The 20936-nt window shown below is 50.0% G+C and overlaps 1 protein-coding gene across 3 annotated transcripts in view; it reads right to left on the bottom strand.

Annotated features, from left to right (window-relative positions):
* LOC119432831 (phospholipid-transporting ATPase ABCA1) overlaps positions 1–20936 on the bottom strand; it is a 94300-nt gene that overhangs the window by 42010 nt on the left and 31354 nt on the right. For all 3 annotated transcript variants that reach the window (XM_049658610.1, XM_049658612.1, XM_049658611.1), the window contains exons 12-16: positions 18424–18894; positions 16904–17080; positions 11078–11419; positions 6436–6925; positions 250–375 (exon numbers count right to left, since the gene is read on the bottom strand). In XM_049658610.1, the coding sequence (XP_049514567.1) occupies positions 250–375; positions 6436–6925; positions 11078–11419; positions 16904–17080; positions 18424–18894 (1606 nt within the window). The remainder of the gene's footprint in view (positions 1–249; positions 376–6435; positions 6926–11077; positions 11420–16903; positions 17081–18423; positions 18895–20936) is intronic.

Here is a 20936-nt window from a genome sequence, read left to right as displayed (position 1 = left end):
TTCACCGCGTCTCCGAAACAAATTACGCGACCTCCAAAACTATATAGGCGCGCGTGAACGCCGCTTTAAACAGAAATAGATCCACGCACCTAAACGTTGGCAAGTTCATGCCTTTTTAACTCAAGTGACAAGAGTTGCAAAGCCATGTATTCTACATGTCTACGTGGTCCGTGTAATGGCGCACGGTATCGTAGACGCAAAGAGCCAGGTTTTAAGTGGATTGAAGGACGGGACGAAACCGAGGCTCACCGGTAAAAAAGATGAAGATGACCATGATCGAGAAGCCGAATGAGCTGTCCTTGAAATGGGTGGACACCACGTAGCAGAAAGGCACCATGGACAGACCGTGCGCCAGGAAGAGTACCGACAGCACCGCTACAGGACACAAACATGCCATTAACATCTTCATTGTCACCATAACATTACGTATGCTTAGCAACACCTTCTGAGGCAGTCGCTGAAACAAGCGCGAATACACCAACTAATCATGCCGACTTTCTCAGTAGCGTCTTTTCCTTTGGTCCCTGCTTTGGCGTCGTGTCTTTTCCTTCGCTGTAGCATTTAATCACGGAATTTCAGCGTCCATTGAAGTCCGTCGCAATGCGAGAGCTATTTGTGAAGGTACGTGCAGGGAACAAAAGTTTTACCGCGATAGCAATTATATGGACACTCCAAGCAGATTTCTGCCGGCGGCGTCACCGTCGCCGTGAGGTTCCATATGAAGTCCAAGGGCGATAAAATCGTCGCCGCGCGCCGTATGCTGTATGTCCGAGTGAAAGCGCGCGCTTTCACGGAGAGCAAACGCGATGTCTTCCGTCGTGCGAAAGGCCGTGCATGGATGGGATGGAGGGAGGGAGGGGAGGCGACATTTAGCTGCGGCACCAAATGCGTATCTTGCGACCGGTCGCAAGGAAAACTGCATGGCGACTCAGTCTCCCACGCGAAATGAGGAAAGCGGGAAGGCAGCGCGGGCGGGAGGGGGTGCGGCTTCTACTCTGCCACCAATTGCGTACTTGTACTTTGCGCGACTGCGGGCTGTCGCGCGCACCGTATCTTGAAGGCGATCTCCACACGGCTCTTACCTTTTTATGCGCTGTGCTTTCGCCGCTAGTTTCCGTAGAGCGATAGACCGCACGAACCTTCCCTCGCTGCTGCAGCGCGCTTGCTCACGCTAGCGTTTTGACAGCAGTTGTCTGCGGTCATCGGAGTGTAATCTATTTATGTTTGCTTGTGCGCGCTGACACCACGCTTGTTAATTCAGTTAGTAAGCGAATGTGTCCAAGTTTATACAGCTGATAAAACTACTATCCTTACAGTATACTTATAACTCTCTATATACTAATTCGCTATCGCAATTGATGCTTCGCCTTTCGGGCGAAACAGCGAATTTTTGCGGAGCACGGAATCTGAGCAAAATACCAAATGCATTCGCGGTTAATGTATTTGATGTTGACTGTGGAGAATTCCCTCGTACGACTACCGAGTTGCTAATTCCCAAGCTGAGCGCGAGCACGGAGAAAGAATAATTTAGGCAGCGCAACTCGGCTCCTTCCCGCGTCGTCAGTGTCACACAGGGGCGCGGCGGTGGACGTCGTGACAGCGTCCCCTACCGAACGCCTGGCGTATTGTCACGTGACAATTTGTCGAGTCGAAGCGATGCAGCGGATCCATGACGCGGCGAGCGCGCTCTTGTCTGCTCGTGCGCGGCTGCTTGATGCTAGTGCGCCGCCCTTGCATTAGGTAGCTACAGCTGGAGGATGGTGGCTAGAACCGTAGCTCGAGCACGCTATTGCTGCAAACGATGCCTGTCGCTTAGGCACAACCACGGCCGCCTGGATCGGCGCGCGCGCGGCGGGGGACAACAAAGGTAGTTCCTTGCGGCGCCGCAAGGGGCGCTGCAGAAAGGTTCGCACTAGGGGCTTTAGTTCGCACTAGGGTGCCTCGATGCCAGCGCCGCCGTTCAGGGTGGTGCCATCCTTTGACCGCACCCGCGCCGCCGCTTTCTAGCTGCGACGCCATCTTGAATAACAGCGAGCGGTTGCGAGTGCTTAGTGCCGGTGCTTAGTTCGAGACACAGTGCGCGCGGATGCTTCGCTGACGCTTCTACTTGCTGGACAGTGTTCAGCCGCATGAATGACAAGCTTGTCAAGTGCATCGAGTCGACATGACGGGCTGTTGTGTTCCCAACTGCACCGGATCGGCGCGTAAAGGGCTTCGTTGTTTACGCTTCCCCCGGGACCCAGAGCGAAGGAAGAGATGGGAAGCCCAAGTAAAGCGGTATCACTGAAAGGCAACGGATAGCTCCTACATTTGCGAGGTAAGTGTTAAGAAAGTTTAGACTATCGCATCGTGTTTTTCATTTAAATAAGAAAGTATTCTCTGATCCTCGCTCACGTACCTACGTTCGCTCACGAACTAAGCACTGCACCGATGCTGTCTGAGTAGCCTATGGTTTGCGAGCGCGCGTCGCATAGGCTTTTGCCGTTTTGATCGGCGCAGTCTATGCGAGTAGTACCCTTATTTTAAGGACTGACGAAAATGCTTCACCGCGAAATAGCCTTACATTAGCTACAAATCGTCATGTAAACCACCATTTTACTTTTTCACGGGAACCACACATCGTGTGTCTCTTGTTTATTTTTTTTTTTCCCCTCAGTTTTTCGCTACTGGTTATTTGGGACTAAAGAACGCATGCTCCTTCTGGGAAGAGCGGCTGTTGTGTACCTGGCAAGCGAAGCATTGTTATTTTCTCTATTCTCAGCAGATATCTTGCGGATCTCAGGTTGTTACGTTATATAGCTGATTTTTTAGACGAATATATTTGTAGCGTGGTGCTCGTAAGCCGATAGTCATTCGTGCTCATTCCCGATCGTAGTGGGTACTGTGACGGTCTTTAAATGCCTGTGCACGGTATGCCCAGGTGTAGTAGAGTTAAGGGGCATCATGGGACCAAAATGTTTCGGCGCTTTCTGGCATGGTGTCTGTTGTAGCCTGTGCATTTCTTCGAAACGTGTGAAGCGAGGTGATACAGCATTACTTCCGCGAAAATTTATTTTTAAGCACTGTAATGGTTTCTCTGTATTTACAAGGCAACTTTTCATATCAATAATCACTTTTGTTGTTTTACTTGTACTTAGAAACACTTCGAAGAGGACCAGTACGAGGGAAATCGACAGGATGGGCGCCGTCTGTTAAAGTCAACAGCCCTACATCATCATGGACTATATTTTCGAAGTGAAAAACATTGCTAATCTGTATTTGACTGTCTTAGTTTCATTTACGGTTTTTGTACGCGATGTGTATGCAGTGTTGTTTATTTTTTCAATGTAGCCATCGATGTGTTTGGCTGATGCGACGTATTCGATAGTAGCTGATGTATTCTGGCTGGATATCTTGATTAATATTACCCGCGGTTGCGTTTTCTTGTTTGCATTCTTGTTTTCGATTTATATTGTGTGTAATAAGGTTGATGTACTCACTTGAACCCCCCCCCCCCCCCCCATGTAATGAATAAATTTTAAAAAAACTCTCCCTATCCCGAATTGTGTGTCGAGCCTACCATGCAATTTTTTTTATCTCGTCTTTCAACATAACCTTCAGGCGCCACACAGTACATATAATTTTTCATGTACATATCTCTTTCATGATTTATTGTACTAGACATTATAAGTAAATGTATTTTGTGCATCGTTTGGTTTCTTGTGTGTACTACGCAAGATTGACACAGACAATTTACGTTACAGGTTTCTCTACAGCACTAACTAAACCTTATTTTCACATCGCAGTTATTTTTACACCAGCTTAAGCCTGCCAGCACACAGTCTTGTGGGCAAAAAAAGCAAAATTGCGCGTAGACATCGTCAAATAATTGCAACGAACGCGAAGAGCACGCGCAACGCAAGGGAAACTAACCGCCGTGCGCGAGTGGCTGGCTACGGTAAAGGAGGCGTGACGTGTAAACCAAAATACAACAGCGAAAAAGAAAAACTTCCACACACAGGGGGTCGCAAACCTTATATACCAAGCATCTAAGCGCAAAAAAAAATAGTGCATATTTCAAACATACACACGGCATATTAAATGTGATTGAATTAGGCAACTTGGGGCATGTTCCCGGCGCCATACATTTACGTCTTGGACCTTCGACGAGTTGACGGCTATTGATTATAAAGATGTGCAGATGCGATACTGATAAAAAAATACTCATCAAGGCAAAGCACTTGGAAGTCCGCCGCGAGTAACACTATTTCTGAACGCAAGCGTAACTGAGTCTCAGCTCGTGTGATTCAATATGGCGGCGCCAGCGGGGCTGTCTCCACCCTGAACGGCGGCGCTGGGCATCGAGGCACCCTAGTTCGCAGTAGAGTTACTATATGGTTCCCGCAGGGAGCCAGAGTTGGGCCTCCGTTTTCCACTTGCCGCTCCGTTGCCATTCGCCAAGCGCGGTCACGTGGAACTCCGAATTGCTGCAGGGAAGCTTACCTACCGCGACGCCATTCCTCCTTTCGGCCTCGTGAATTCCAGCGCCATCGCGATCTGCGCGGCGCGTTTGATTTTGTCTGACAGACGCGGCAGCTATCGCGCGAGTGCATTAATTCTCTGGGCAAATCGCGTAACGTCTTCGTATTCTGTGCCCGTCACTTGCGTTATCGGCATGAGAAGTTACAGTGCACGCTACTGCAGGAGTCGCAGTAAGTGTGGAAATTTTTTTTTTTTCATACCGTGCGCCCGGTCAGCCATCTGACGCCGATTACAGTGGCTTTTACGAATGGGATGCGGCAAGCCAGCTCCCAGAAATTCAAGAATTTGTGAGGCAAGCTTACGCCAGAAGAATGACGACGTTATTTCTGCTTGTTGGAGTATGCCATTTGGTTCTATATTTTAAAAGGTTCTGGTAAAACGCGTAAAAATATGAGCTCATACCACCTGTTATATTTTTTTGAGCACCAGATACCACATCCATGCTCTGCTATCAGCTTGGTTGATCAAGCAGCAAGCGTAGAAACGTGTCGTAATACCACACTGAACATGTAACCTACTGTGAAAGATACAAAAAGGGCAGAAAGAAAGGTGGTAAATAGCCCAGTCCTATAACAACGCACTGCCGGAGAAAAGAGAGAAAGGACGCTGCTCTCTTTCCTATCTTTATCCCCCCCCCTTCCGAAGCACTTCCAAGCACTCCGTACAGATGGTTAACCAGCGAAGCTGTTAATCCCGACGCTGTATTGAAGCGTTTCTCAATTATTGGTTACATGTTTGTGCTTCTCGTGGAACGCAAGCGCCAATGGCGGGCGGATGCTGCTAACTCGAAATATCGAACGCATGCGACCCCGCCGAGCCGAGGAGACAGCGTTGCGGGCAGAGCAGCGTCAACGTGGCAATGGCGGGAACGCATTCGCCGGGGCCAACGCCGCCGCATTTCTCGAGCGGCACTTTGGCTTCGACTGCAACGAAACGTCCACGTTGAAATCGCGAAGTGGAACGCAAGCGCCAATGGCGGGTGGATGCTGCTAACCACGACGCCGTGCTAGCTCGAGATATCGAACGGATGCGACAACGGCGAGCCGAGGAGCCGGCGTTGCGGACAGAGCAGGTACGACGCAGAGAACGACGTCACTAACGGCGCTGCCAACGGCGCTCGTGCTTGGGTGCGACGTAGATAACGACGTAACTGACGGCGCAGCCAATGGAGACGTTTATAGAAACATGGGACGAACGGTTTTTCGTTTCGCCTAGCCATATACAGCTTTCGCTGTAATAACGCAGGCGCCCATGTGTGACCTGCTAGCGTGCATTTCGCGCCTATGACTTTACTGTTGTAAGAAAACGTTCGCAGCAGCTCTGCATTCTATTGCGGTGTTTGCGGTGCAACGCCGCAATCGCACCATTACAATCGAAACAAGCGCGAAGGAGACCAAAAAAGAGCGCCCGAGAGCTTACGCGAGCAGACGACAGAACGAAACCAGTGGTCCGGCTGATACCACACACGAGTACGCATCGAGTGGTCGGGCGGGTCCGCATAACACCAGTTTCCCGCGCGCACGTCACTGAAGTGGGCGGTCTCATTGGTATCCGCTGTTCGCGGGTCGCGTCTAACTCCGGCTCCGCGTTCGCTCTTGAACGCAGCCCCTGCGCGAACGAGAGGTGGCTTCACTGCACAAATTTGGATTGCAAGATGGTGGACCCATTATTCCCAACTCTGGCTCCCTGCGGGAGTTATATACAGTAATTCTACTTGTTCGCAGTTACTCGTCTCCTCCTCGCCCAGCATGACCTTATCGCAAGTGCTCGCGCTGGCGCCGGCCCATAGTTTCTCCTCCTGTTATTCTTTCTCCGTGGTCGCAAGCGAATGTAACAATCACAACCTCGCATGCTACCGAAACCACCCCGTCCTGTCCCCGTCACTGCACCGGTGACAATATATAATGTACTCACCGATGTATTCGGGCCTCCTGAGGTATCGGTGGCTGAAGCAGATGGTGGGCACGAAGACGAAGGCGCAGGAGGCGGCCAGCGCGGTGTCGAAGATGAAGTTGCTGAGCCAGTAGACGATGCCGGACACGCCTGTCATGAGCTGCAGGTGCTTGAACTCGCTGCACATCTCCGTGATGGGGAACACCACGAAGCTGGCCGCGTGAAAGCACAGCGCCAGAGGCATGAAGATGCCCATGAGCACCTCGACGACCAGCGCGTCGGCGTTGAGCGGAATGCCGGCGAAGAAGAGCTTGCTCTGCAGCACCTGCTGCAGGTCCTGCTTCTCGTCGGCGCCACCCCGGTGGCGGCCGGTCTCGTTGCTGTACGGATGGTTGATGAGCACGAACCGCGCCGCCGGATGGTCCGTGATGTTACGCAGCAGCGCCGAGTGGTACAGGTTGACCAGGAGCGGAGCCGCGTGCGGGCACTGGCCGTTGTACCACAGCGTGGGCTGCGCGCCGCGCGTTTTGTCATTTACTCGAACAAGCCTTAAGAGGAATCTTTAGCTCGGTGCCAACTACTACGACACACACGCCCATGTGTGTCGCCTTGTTTTGTCTGTCAGTGCGCACTGCTAAGCGTTCGCGCTGTGAGAAATTCATGTTAATTTCTCCTGCAGATGGTTACAGTGAATCCAAATGGTCCCACAGCATCGGACAGCGTTGCCGAAGGGCGATCGGCTATATCGTGGTTTGTATGACGGTTCCCGTCAGATTACCGACGCTATTAAGGTCGGTTTGATGAAAATGGTCGATTTCGGTGCAAAATATCGTAATTTTGTACCCTATATAGAGCGAAACATTTAAGCGGCTGCGATATAGAACTTATTTCCGACGAATTTTCGCCGCGGCATTTCCCGGCGTCGGCGCGTCTATTTCGCAGAGCGCGGTAGCGGCAATGTATAGTCCCTGTCGAGACGGTTCACGAGTACAGTCGGCAATCATGTACATGATAGCGTGGTTACCACTCGGCGTGAAGGAGACGCACCGACGCAGCATATACGTCGTAAATTCGCCCCTTCTGGTCTGGTTATCGTTGTAAGCGCTAGCAGACGCAAGCTGTCCCTTACCGTTAACATAAGCTCGGCCCTTTGAGAGTCCGCGGTAAAGCCACACGTGCGAAACGCTGCTCCTCAGCTCATCTCGCGATGTGTTTGGTACCCGCCATGGTGTCTCCATTGTCTTGGCGACCTGCTGCCGAGCACGACGTCACGCTTGAACCCCGGCCGCGGCGGCCGTATTCTCATGTGTTATGGAATGCTAATAACGATCCACTATATACCGTATATAATATACTCAAGCATAGATGCGTGATAAAGAAACTCAGGTGGGCAAAGTATTCCGGAACCCTTTCCATACAGGGCCTCTCCTATAGCTCCGGTGCTGTCACAGGAGATATTGTTTGAGCACTAAAACTTGCAAAAGCAGGAAACAAAGCTACAGAGCGAAATATTTACTGCGATATATATGCTAGCTGCCCGGCGGAACTTGCATACATGTCATTATCTTGCATGTACTTGTAAGGGAAGCGCAGTCGAAGACGGCAGAAAACTAGGTGGGGTGATCAAGTTAGGAAATTTGCAGGCGCAAGTTGGAATCAGCTAGCGCAAGACGGGGTAATTTGAGATCGCAGGCAGAGGCCTTCGTCCTGCAGTAGACAAATATAGGCTGATGATGACGACGACATGTCAATATATGCATTATGTGTTTATATTAGCTGTCATATGTAAGCGATGTGCTCGATTCACACGCGAAAATAAGTAAATATAAATCTTTCAAAATGACCACCGTTGTTCCCGCAATGCCACCACCGAAAATACGCGTAATTACTGGGTACGGACCTGATTGGCCCGTAATATGGCAGCAGAAAAAAAATTAGAACGGCACATATTTAAGCGGTAATATATAAAAATCAGTAATAAGTTCGCTAGCACGTAATTGGCATTCTCTGTAATGCAAATTAAACAGCGAAACAAGCGTTTATGTGTGTCTACTCCTCTCAACAGTGGTGGAATAAAGGGATGCCTCAGGCGGGAGCCAAGGTTTCACCGAAGGGACTTGTAAGCTCAACAGCTGACGAATAGAAATATCTCACCAACCTGTGATCCTTTTGTCATGTCTCGATTATAAAATCTTTAATAAAAGCTGCTGATTGCAGCCCACCCGTTGGCTGTGGTTTCGCTGGTGACCGATAGTAGACATCTTTTTTCCTGCTATGCTAAGTTTTCTTCTTTTTCTTTTTTTTTTCCTTTTTAATTGGTTTAAGCCTGTTATATTAATGGAGCAGGCAGGGGTAAATATTTTATTTTATTTTTCAAAACCCCACAGTAACAAAATGTCATGTTTGGATTTCTACTCACGTGTTGTCGTTTTCCCAGTTTCGCGCAGTTAAAGTGTGGGGTTTTACGTGCCAAAACAACCATCTGATTATGAGGCACGCCGTAGTGGGGGACTCCGAATTAATTTGGACCACCTGGGGTTGTTTAACGCGCACCTAAATCTTAATAAGTACACTGTGTTTTTGCATTTCGCCCGCATCAAAATGCGGTCGCCGTGGCCGGGATTCGATCCCGCGACCTCGTGCTTAGCAGCCCAACACCATAGCCACTAAGCAACCATGCACGGCGGGTGTTTCGCGCAGTTAGTACACCCATGAGTTGGCATGAACCAACTAGTGTCCTGTTCGTTTAAAACAAATATTGGGGCGCCTAAATTGCACAGTGGGTTAACCTCGAGTAACACGATCCCACCAATCGCTGATTTACGCCCGTATACTAAAGCAATCCTCCACTCAGCCGTCCAACTTGATTCAAGAGAGTGACTTGGAAGATTCCTGGGAGATTGTCTGCGTCGCCTTTTTGCGCAGAGCGACTGCGCGGCCGCGAGCCACGTCATGCTCGTCCACGGACTGAATCAGCGATCCGTCACGTCTTGTGAATACAGCTTTACGCGGGGACTCGCGATTAATTCTGACTACCCCAATACCTAATTACTCTCTCATAGTAAGTGACTCAAAAACTGCCATATACAACTTTAGAGCGGTAGGGTTTGCAGGACAGCCCTAGCCACCCTATCCCATAATCCGCCATCCCAACTTCTGAGTTTAATCTGGACACCTGCTCACGCAGGCCTAATCGGCACGCAAGTGCTCGAGCTTTCACGAACCGAGCGCAGGGTAGACTAGGGGACGGTTCAGACGCCAATAATCTCCCTCCAAAGACAGGTTACTTTCATACCATGACAATTGCGAGCATTACCGCCTAGGTCGCCGAACCATCACACCTTTAATGTGTCGGTCGTCACGCATACACGAGGTGCTGTGGCGTAAACTGCAGACTCGCACTTTTCTATCCCCTGCCTTAGGTCACAAAATTGACCCTGGAATATACCCTACCTCAGCCTGCAAGTTTTGTCCCGCTAGCAGAGCGGACCTAAACCACATTATGTGGCAATGCAAGAACCACTCCCCAGCCCCTAACCTTTGTAGAGTTTTAAGTAGTCGGGAGCTGTAGGAGGCTGCCATGCGCAGCTACAACCCCGAACTTCAGGAAGCTATCCTGAGGTGGGCTGAGGTGGTAGAGGCGGCCTACCGCGAGTAGGACCACCTCTCTCGCCTTCTTCTCGCAGCCCCTTTCCCTTTAAGATAGGATAAATCAAGTTGTTTCTCTCTCTCTCTCCCTCTCTCTCTCTCTCTCTCTCTCTCTCTGACTACCCGTGGTTCTTTACTGTGAACCCCAATGTGTGTGCACATTTATATAGCTTTAGCAGGTTCGGGCATTCCGGTATACGCAATGACGATTGCGGATTGCTGAGTTTGCCGGAGGCGGGAGCGGTCGGGTTGGTGGCGCCACCTATATGGCGCAAAGCTCAACCAGACAATTACACAGAGCTATCACAGTAACCAAGTGTATTCTACTTCGCTGCTGGTGGAGATGTTCGGCGGTGGCGTAATCGTGAACACGTTGGCTTTTTAAATGTTTTTTCAACAAGAACACTCACGGAACACGAAAACAGGTCTATGACACACGATGGCTAGACGAAGCTTCGCAACGTGTCACTATCCTTTCTCCGCTCTACCGAGATATGGCTCGACCTAAGCGCACCTTGGCGCCGGAAGAAGAGGCTACCCGACGAGAGAAGCGCCTTCAAACCACGCGGGAAAGGAATCGCAGTCTTCGTGCCGATCCAGCCTACCTCGCCAACAAACCCGCCGATACGCGACGTCGCCGAGCCAATCCGGAATACCGAGAACGCGAGAATCAATCCAAGTGTCAACGCCCAGCCTTGCCATAATAGCCTAGCCTTGCCCTGATAGTCCAACCTTGCCTAGAAAAAAGCCAAGTTAAGCCACATTAAGCCTACATTAACCAGCTGCTAAGGAGCGTCGCCCACCTCCGCTGTTTCTTCAGACTTGGCACCGCTAGTGTCAAGCTGGCCGCATTTTTTTTACATTCCACCCCAATCGAGACGCGGTCGCTGCGGCCGAGAATTGAATCCGTCACCTAGTATACTCAGCAGCGTAACGCCACAGATAATACTGCGCCGCCACCGCGGGTGACCTGACCGTTTAAGCCTTCTGATGATGGGAAAACGAGGATACCGACCGTTCTGTTGGCCATGAAGACGACGCCGAAGAGCATCCTGTAGTTGTAGATCCTCGGATTCTCCTCGGCGTAGTCCAGCAGGCGCGAGCTGGTGTGGTCGGAGCCGATGTAGACCGACCGGATGTCCTCCTCGGCGAACAGCTTGCGCAGGTGGCGCACCACGGGATCACCGCGGCTCCGGTTGGTCGAGATGAAGTTCAGCGGCGAAGGCACGTGCAGAGCCCTGATCGTGTACTGCAGCCGGTCCTTGTAGAAGTCGGACGACACAAAATCGTCCTCGGAGAACAAGCGCTGCAAGTGCGTCGCCAGCAGCAGCACGCACACCGGAACCACCCAGCGGACCTGTGAAGGGAAAGCACCCAAGGTTTGTGTCCAAGCACGGCTGTGTAGGTTTGGCCGATTTGGTTCTGCTATATGTCAATGACGAACAACAAGAGACGAAAGACAGACAAGGATACGAGAACGGGCGCTGACTCCCAGTTGTCTTTATTGATAATAAATCCGGTATCGATGCGATTCGCATTCTTACGATACTTCACGCATTTTCCTTTATCTAAGTCCACCTAAGGCCTAGGACTTTATACGGAACATCACGGCGACGCCGACGGCAGGAATGCGTCTGGAGTGTCCATATAATTATCGCAATAAAGGAGGACACTGGGTTCGTCCCTTAAACGCCTCGTGGATCCTCGGCTTCGACATGGGGGAAAACACAGGTAATGTCGCTTGCGGGCGTTGGTCGAGACAACGGGGAGGATCCTCTCCTGCCAGGTATAAGTATAGCTCGCCTGCTCGCACCACGGCTTCGCAACATTCCACTTCCTTCTATTTCCACAAACCGCAGAACCATTTTAAGTGCGAAGCACTTTAGGCGCCCGGGCTGTCGGCGTCCGTCGTGATCACGTTCCGCACATGTGCTCAAAGCAGGGTCAAAACAAGTGCAGAATTGATCAAAACCGGTTCAAAATAAACGTGAGTCGGAATAATTTAAAAGACAGGAATAATCAAGCATTAAGCTTTCGAAACGCCAGACTGCTACCAGCGGAACGCAAGAGAGGGCGCCACCACACCACAAGCGCTCGATTGCTCCTAACTCCAGCGCTACTCCAGCACCGGCACATCACTGCTTCGCACTTCCCAGGTTTCACGTTAGTGGAGCTGCATTAGCGCTGCTTTTAACTACACAAGCTCAAGGATTTGAGCAGAATTGTAACTACATTAAGCGCTGGATTTCAGCTGGATTGGGACTGCATTTGAGCTACATTCTGCAACTGCACGGTGTTGCCACAAATCGTCCGAACGCAGCCGAAGCCAACCGTTGCACGCTGCAACAGTTTCGTGCGAGTTTCGCGCAACGCGCCGTTTCGCTTCTCTCTCGTCCGTCTGCTGAGGACTTCCGAGACTAACTTTTCTAGGAAATCAAGCACCAATTTTTTTTTTTTTGCATGGGTTTCCATTGCTGAATATTTAACCACTCGGGGAACAAAATTCTAGCTTTCCACAGCATAACCGCTGCACGTGACCCGTGTGGATTGTCTCTAGAACCCCTGTGTCACCTGCATGTTTCAGTAATCGACTTGTACGTTTAGTTATTCGCGAAATCTCCGCTCGTGTCATTGAAAACGCACCAGCTTCGTGCCGCGGCCGCTTGGGGCGCTATTTGGTGCGTGTCAATCAAATATTTGGACTGCAGGAGGGGTGCAAACCAGGAAACAGCGGTTAAGAAAAAGGTTAAGGAAACAGAGAGGGGTCTGTGGAAAACAGGGATGCAGACGAAATCAGCACTGGGAACATACCGAACTTTCAAGCAAGAAATTGCCAAAGAAAATATCTACGATAATTCTAGGGGAAGCTCTTTGTTGTTTGAAGCCAGGACGGGAGTATTGCGGACTAAGATGTACCGGGTCAAGTACCAAGGTATAGACACGTTGTGCTGTGCGTGTGGAGAAGAGGAGGAAACGGCTGAACACCTCATACTTTTCTGTAAAGGGCTTAACCCTACAGTGCAAGTGTCACAAAAGAGCGCGTAATCAAAGCGCGCGCCGAGTGTCGCGCAAGCCAGCGAAAGAACACGCCGGTCCCGCGGCAACTTCAACAGAGGGGGAGAGCGCATACGCCTCAAGCAACCGGCGTTCGCTGGCGCACCAGAGGGCCCACTCTTAATTGTCCTTGCTTTCGTGGGATTATTTTCGGAAGCTGATAAGTCGGCTTTGGAATTTAGTCCGGCGTCTGCGCCTCGTTCACCTGGGTCTGTGACAATATTTCTGGCGTCCGCGACAGGACCTTTCTGGTGCAAATTGTGTGTCCATAGTAGGGAGAAAGAGCCTAGGGTCGTTTACATTGCTATTGTAAACGATTTTGAGTGTTGCACCACGTTTCGCTAACTTGTGTGCAGAGAGCAGTTCGATTGTTGAAATCTAGGCAGATATTTTTTGCACGCGGCTAGATTTTGGAAGGGCATTATGGATCTTGAGAAATTAGTTGCCCTTGGTGAGAAGATGGGTCTTTCCGGAGCGGAACTACGGAAGTGGGTTAGCCAGAAGGAAAAAGAAGCTCTAGAAAGAGAGAGAGAAAGGCTAGCGGCCGAAAGGGCCAAAGAAGAAAGAGAGGCGATGGAGCGAAAAGAAGAAAGAGAAGCAAAGGAGCGACAGATAAGAGAAGAAAGAGAAGCGAAAGAGCGACAGATAAAAGAAGAAAGAGAGGCAATGGAGCGAAAAGAACAAAGAGAAGCTGAATTAGCTGAGAGAGAAAGACAGAGACAGCATGAGTTAGAACTCGAACGACTTCGATTGCAGCAGCGTACAGACGCTCCCGCCCAGGCAAGAGTCGATAACACTGAAAGGGAAGAAACTAGTTTCCGTCTGAACCCAAGCAAACTGCTTGTGGCATTCGATGAAAGAAAAGATGATCTGGATGCTTACTTACACAGATTTGAGACAGTTGCTAAAAGCCAGAATTGGCCAGAGGATCAATGGGCCACTGCGTTGAGCACGTGTTTGAGTGGCGAAGCACTTAGTGTGTACGGTCGGCTGACGCCGACCGATGCCTCTAATTATGGAAGGGTGAAAGCTGCTTTACTGAAAAGATTTAGGTTCACCGTAGAAGGCTTCCGAGATAAGTTTAGGACTGGTAAGCCAGCCGATGGCGAGACTGCCACACAATTTGCCGCGCGGCTCAGTCACTATTTTGATAGGTGGACCGAACTTTCAGAGACTGCACAGGAGTACGCTGCGCTTAGAGAGCTGCTGATCAAGGAGCAGTTCCTCATCAGTTGCCACCCGAGCCTGTCACTCTATCTGAAAGAAAGGAAAGCTAAATCGCTTCAAGATATGTTGGAATTGGCAGATCAATTTTTGGAAGCACAGGGAGGCACCAATCTCTCCAAGATCAGAAAAGAGGAGCCAGAGGATGCAAAGAAACCGGCATCCGATGAAAGGAGAAACCCTCCGAAGCCTGTTCCGAGGTGTTATCTCTGTAACCGACTGGGCCATCATGCTAGCAGTTGTCGTACCAACTTTACGCGCCCCAACGAGGTTAAATGTTTTAAATGTGGGCGAACGGGGCACAAAGCCGATTCCTGTCGCAACGGAGTGAAGGAAACTCCCCAAGCATCCTGTGTGTATGCCCCGCCAAAACATCAAGAAGAAGACATAAACGACGGCTGTGTAGAACTTCGCGACGGAAAAAGAATTCCGGTCGTTAATGCGGTGATGACACAAAGCCCAGAATTTCCCGATAAGGGAATGCCTGTACTTGCGGGGAAAATCGCAGGAAAACAAGTCACGGTGTTACGAGATTCCGGCACCAGCACAGTGATCGTGCGAAGGGACTTAGTAAAAGACGAGGAGCTCACGGGCGAAACCACTTTAGTTTACCTGATCGACGGTACAGTTAGGAAGCTTGCCGAAGCCAACATTGAGGTCGATACCCCATATTACAGTGGGAATGTCACTGCGCTTTGCATGGACAACCCACTGTACGACCTAATCATAGGAAACGTCGAGGGAGTTCGCGCCCCAGACGATCCGAAACCTTTGGAAGAAGAGTCGAAGATCGAACCCTCGACGATTGAAGAAGCTCGCGGAAAACCATTCACTGCTGTCGAGAGCACCGTGGCAGCGGACAACCGAACTCAAACAAAGGTTCAGGCAAAACTTTCCCAGCTCCCTTCCAGACCCAATTCCGAAAATAAACCGACCGGGACTCATAATCACAATTCGAAGCCTTTCCATCGACAAACCAAGGACCGGAAATTTAAATTTAAGAGCCGTTGACGATTATCCGTGGTGCAAAGCGTTTTGATTGAGTGCACCGAGTTTTTATTTATGTATCATGGACATTGTGTTTGTTTGTGTTCTGTAAACTACCCTGTCATAGTTTTGTATACTTGTTGCACATCTTATACTTCAAATGTTTGCCTTGTTACGCGAGATATGTATTTTTGTATAGTACAAGTGTAACTGTTACGTGAGAGATGTATTATTGTATAATATAAGTGTACTAGTTACACTAGCGATGTGTTATTGTGTAGTCCAAGCGTACTTGTGTGACTTGTGTTTGTATTCGATGTATCGCAAGTGATGTGTGAATTGTGGTGGACTGATTTATGGACTTACGGACTCGTGTGTAGTGGACTTTTGTGCGCGCTTCTTTTGTGTTTCTTTGAATATTATTGCATAATATTCTTAAAGTGGGGGGCAGTGTCACAAAAGAGCGCGTAATCAAAGCGCGCGCCGAGTGTCGCGCAAGCCAGCGAAAGAACACGCCGGTCCCGCGGCAACTTCAACAGAGGGGGAGAGCGCATACGCCTCAAGCAACCGGCGTTCGCTGGCGCACCAGAGGGCCCACTCTTAATTGTCCTTGCTTTCGTGGGATTATTTTCGGAAGCTGATAAGTCGGCTTTGGAATTTAGTCCGGCGTCTGCGCCTCGTTCACCGGGGTCTGTGACAGCAAGGCAACGGGGCTGATTTTTTCAAAGCATTGGGGTTTAGGGACAGTGAAGGCAAAATAGACTTTAAGCGGGTAGAAATAACCAAACAGAGGTTATCTGATTGGTGGATAAAATCCAAGGCAGGGGTGAAATTTCACCCACCACAAAGTACAAAATATGTTAATAGTCATGGCTAGGTGGCGTATGCCACCGCCCGGTTTAAAGGGTTCAGCCTCATCCATCCATCCATCCAGTGACCACTCAGCACATCCTAATGGAATGCGACGGGATCCACCCAGCGAGAACCGTAGGTAACGTGCAACTCCCAGAAGCGCTTGGGTTTAAAGTGGAAGGAAACATCAACAGATCAGCCGTAGAGATAAGCACGACACGATTAGAGTACTGGTGGGAAAAAGCAGGGAAAAGATGGATACAACCTAATCCCTTAAAATCATAGGTAGCGGTACAAGGTAAATTTTTGAAGAAAAATAATAATGAGAGGTATAAAAAAATGCTAGATAAAGAACATGTATAGCATACCTGATTAAATCAAGCAGGCTAGGTGACTATTTGTCGCCGCCCCGTTTTAAAGGGGATGCCAATAAATCATCATCTAGTTGGTAGGTGTCCAGTTGGCACGTTTTTTATACATTCTTACAATAGAACGCTCTCTGGACGACGCTTAACCTCTAGCGCTAACCAAAGTGTCTGACGGGCCTGGTAGGGGCACTTTCATGCGCAACCGAAATATAAATGCACGGCCAGTTTCTGACACCACCTGACTGCAGCTGATAAGTTAATCTTGAAACTGTTTGTAGCGAAGTCGTTCGCTTTACTGGAATGACACAGTGATTTGCAGCCTGTTCGCATGAGATCGCGATTCGCTTGCAACGTACAACGGGCGGGTGCCAGTCCCGCAGCCAGATGTAGAATCGCTTCTTGAGCAGCCACGCCAGCTGTCGCGCGCAAGTCCTGCTGTCCGGTTCCTTGGTCGCCTTGTAGACGGGCTCGTTCTCGGTGTGCACGGGGGTGCCCGTCTCGATGCCTGACTGGAAGGTCGGGTCGTGGACCACCTGCGAATTCCCAGGCATAACACAGTTGCTGATGGAAAGCCCGACGAGTTTCTTACTGGAAGCATATCAAGGATGAAAATTGTCTACAGGAGGGAGCATCACGTCACAACGTTATCATCATCATCATCATCATCATCATCAGCCTATATTTATGTCCATTGCAGGACGAAGGCCTCTCCCTGCGATCTCCAATTGCCCTGTCTTGCGCTAGCTGATTCCAACTTACGCCTGCGAATTTCCTAACTTCATCACTCCACCTAGTTTTCTTCCGTCCTCGACTGCACTTCCCTTCTCTTGGTATCCATTCTGTAACCCTAATGGTCCACCGGTTATCCATCCTACGCATTACATGGCCTGCCCAGCTCCACTTTTTCCGCTTAATGTCAACTAGAATATCGGCTATCTCCGTTAGTTCTCTGATCCACACCGCTCTCTTCCTGTCTCTTAACGTTAAGCCTAACATTTTTCGTTCCGTCGCTCTTTGTGCGGTCCTTAACTTGTTCTCGAGCTTCATTGTTAACCTCCTTCTGCCCCATATGTTTGCACCGGTAGAATACAATGATTGTACTTTTCAACGTTATAGCCTAGCCGTAAAAAAAAAAAAAGAAAAAAAAAGCTTACGCGGAGGTTACCTCCCTGACGTCATATGTAGCATTTTTCTACCTCAACTTCCAACTTTATGATCTAGTATACATTAGAAATGTCCTGCTGGCCTAAAATCTGTGTAAGCAGCTTTTACCAAGCTGCCCGATACTTCCACATCAGGAACGTTATGCGCCTTATCACCATGGCAAGGAATTGCCTCTCAAGGAAGTATATAGCGAGCGCACAGAGTTAAAAAAAGGAAACGAGCGCAAGATTTGTGACGGTTTTCGATTGGGGACAAAGTACGGTCCAAAGGGTGGAACTTACTTTTTTTTAGGGAGCAAGGGCGCTTCCATTCATGCGCTCTAAACAGTTTTTACACCTTCTTGCGCTTTTCTTGTCCCCGAAGAATATTCGTAATCTTGCGTGCTTTTTCCTTTAAAACATTGCGCTCGCTACTTTCCTGTAAGGAAGGCTATGTCACGCTTATAACGCGCATGCCGTTCGTGACCTGAAAGCACCGGGCGCTTAGCTTTAAGGAAAGGAAAGTCATGCTGAATAGGGGAAGGCTATTGGTTTAGTAGAGAGGTCGAGTGAATATCGTGTGGTCGGGTAAAATCAAACAAGATACTGGCCATTGTTAACATAATGACTTCTTTCCTGACAACGGCCATTGTTTTGAGACAGCATCAAAGGCTGTACAAGTTTTTCTTCAAGGTCCCCTCCCCCCACCCTCGATGAGCGCATCCCAAACCCACCTTGTCCAGGACTTCATCGAGCGACGACATGGCGACGCTCATGGCGCCAATCTTGAGGTTGCGCCGCTCGCGGTCCAGCTCCTTGAACATGGCCGTCAGGCGCCGGTTGCCCGGGTTGGCCCCCATCGCGAACTCAGCCTCGGTGTTCGAGTCGTTCTTGACGACCGCGTGTGCAATGTGGCGACGCAAGAGGGACTCGACGGCTGCGGTGTCGCAGCCCGGCTCCTTGGCGATGCGGATGTTGTAGCCGGCGCGGAATCGCTCGCGCAGGAATCCCGGCGAGCCGGTGCACCAGAGGAGGCCCTTGTTCATGATGCCCACCTTGTCGCCCAGCACGTCGGCCTCGCGCAGGTTCTGCGTGGTCAGCAGGATGCAGCAGTGGCGGCGAGCCTTGAGCAGCAGCTCCCACACCTCGCGCTGGCTGTGCGGGTCCATGGTGGCCGTCGGCTCGTCGAAGATCATGATCTTGCACTAAATGCCCCACCGAAGGCACAGGATTACCCGACTGTCGCACGCCTTCGTTAGGCCAATGTAGGCGCACATAAAACTGACAATACCGGAAAGACAAGACCTGGCACCACGGGCGCTGCTATGTAGTCCCAACCGGACAAACAAGACCAGAAACTTGAGACTAGACACACGAGACCAAACACAACAAGACTAGACACAACAAGGCCACAAACCACACCAGACACCACAAGGCCAGGCGCCACAAGGCCAGGCGCCACAAGGCCAGACGCCACAAGACCAGACGCCACAGACACTATAGAAGTAGCGCCCTTGGTGTCTGGTCTTGTCTTTCTTGTCTCTTATTTAATTGTGCTATCATGGCTTCACCAAGTATCAACCAACAAGCGCAAGAACAAGTTTTGTGTCGCAGATCTCACTGACGAGTCCCCAGTCCTGACCTGGCCCCCTGTGAACTGCCTTTAGTTCTGGCTTAAGGATTTGGCGAAAACGTTTACAAACTTCAAGCGTGAAAAGGTCACGCGACAGTACTTAAAAACACCACCGTATTATATATCCTTGGTAACTACTACCGCAAAATTTTCACCTCGACAACTCAGCTCTCCAGCTGGTAGGGATCCTTCGTAACTTTCTTTACGAACGTAGCCGTAGGGGACGAGCGTAGTAGGATGTTGTTATGCCTTCTATTATACTACATCATCCTCTGTTATACTTCGGAAAGCGAATTTAGGACTACAGACGTCGGTCACGGCGTAAAGCATCGCGAAATAACACTGTCGCGAGCTTCTCGTCAAATCTGTACGTGAGCAGATGGTACATATAACGCTGTAATCACCGAGAGCTGAGCCACCACACCGCCATCAGGTTGTTGCGGGAAAATATATAAAATGGAAATACACATAATATCATGTGCAAGTATCGGTGGCTACAGCGCGCGGCTACCCAGCAGCAAGATGGGAACTCGCAGCTAGATAATCGAATCCATCGCACAAGTTAATACGTGCCGATCCGAAGCATGTACTGTACTTCTGCAAAGTGTACAAGTGCAGGCCAGTTGGTGTAGCATTATTAAGTGTATGAAAAGCGCCAACAGGCAAATAGATAATCAAATAAGAAACAGCGCTAGAATATGCACAGGACCAAACGACGAGTAACAGGACAGACACAGAGCGGCCTGTGTCTGTTCTGTTACTCGTCGTTTGGTCCTGTGCATATTCTGGCGCTGTTTCTTACTTGATGATGAAGAACCAACTAGCCCAAAAATACGTCCTTACCAAATAGATAAACTGGCTCTCTGCCAAATTTTATTATGTACTAGCTGCTAATCTTTATTGCTCTTCACTGATTTGCACCTTACTGCCTTTGCTATTGTTCACCCGTTGTTCCCAAGTGCATTACTGAGAAAACTACTGCGATATCTCTGCGATAGTGACCACTGACGTGGTGGCAACAAAAAAAAAGTCGCAGTTTCGCCCGAAAGGCGAAGCATCAATTGCGATAGCAAATTAGTAGAGAGCTGTACGGAGTAAGGATAGTTTTATCGGCTGCATAAACTTGGACACTTTCGCTTACTATCTGAATTAGCAAGCATGGTGTCTGTGCGCACAAGCAAACATGAATAGATCACACTCGATGACCGAAAACAACCACTGTCAAAACGCTGGCGTGAGCAAGCGCGGCCGCAGCAGCGAGCGAAGGTTCGTGCGGTCTATCGCTTCAACGGAAACTGAGCGGCGAAAGCACAGCGCATACAAAGGTAAGATCCATGTGGAGATCGCTTACAAGATACGGTGCGCGCCACAGCCCGCAGCCACGCAAAGTACAAGTACGCAGTTGCTGGCAGAGTAGAAGCCGCACCCCCTCCCTCCCGCGCTGCCTTCCCGCTTTCCTCCTTTCGCGTGGGAGATTGAGTCGCCAGTTCCCCTTGCGCCCGGTCGCAAGATACGCAGTTGGTGCCGCCGCTAAACGTGGCCTCCCCTCCCTTCCATCCCCCCAGCGCCTTTCACACGGCGGTAGACGTCGCGTTTGCTCTCCGCCGTGCGATC

This window comes from Dermacentor silvarum, chromosome 11 (genome assembly GCF_013339745.2).
Source record: "Dermacentor silvarum isolate Dsil-2018 chromosome 11, BIME_Dsil_1.4, whole genome shotgun sequence".
Classification (NCBI taxonomy): Eukaryota; Metazoa; Arthropoda; class Arachnida; order Ixodida; family Ixodidae; genus Dermacentor; species Dermacentor silvarum.
This window is presented reverse-complemented; position numbering and strand designations above follow the sequence as displayed.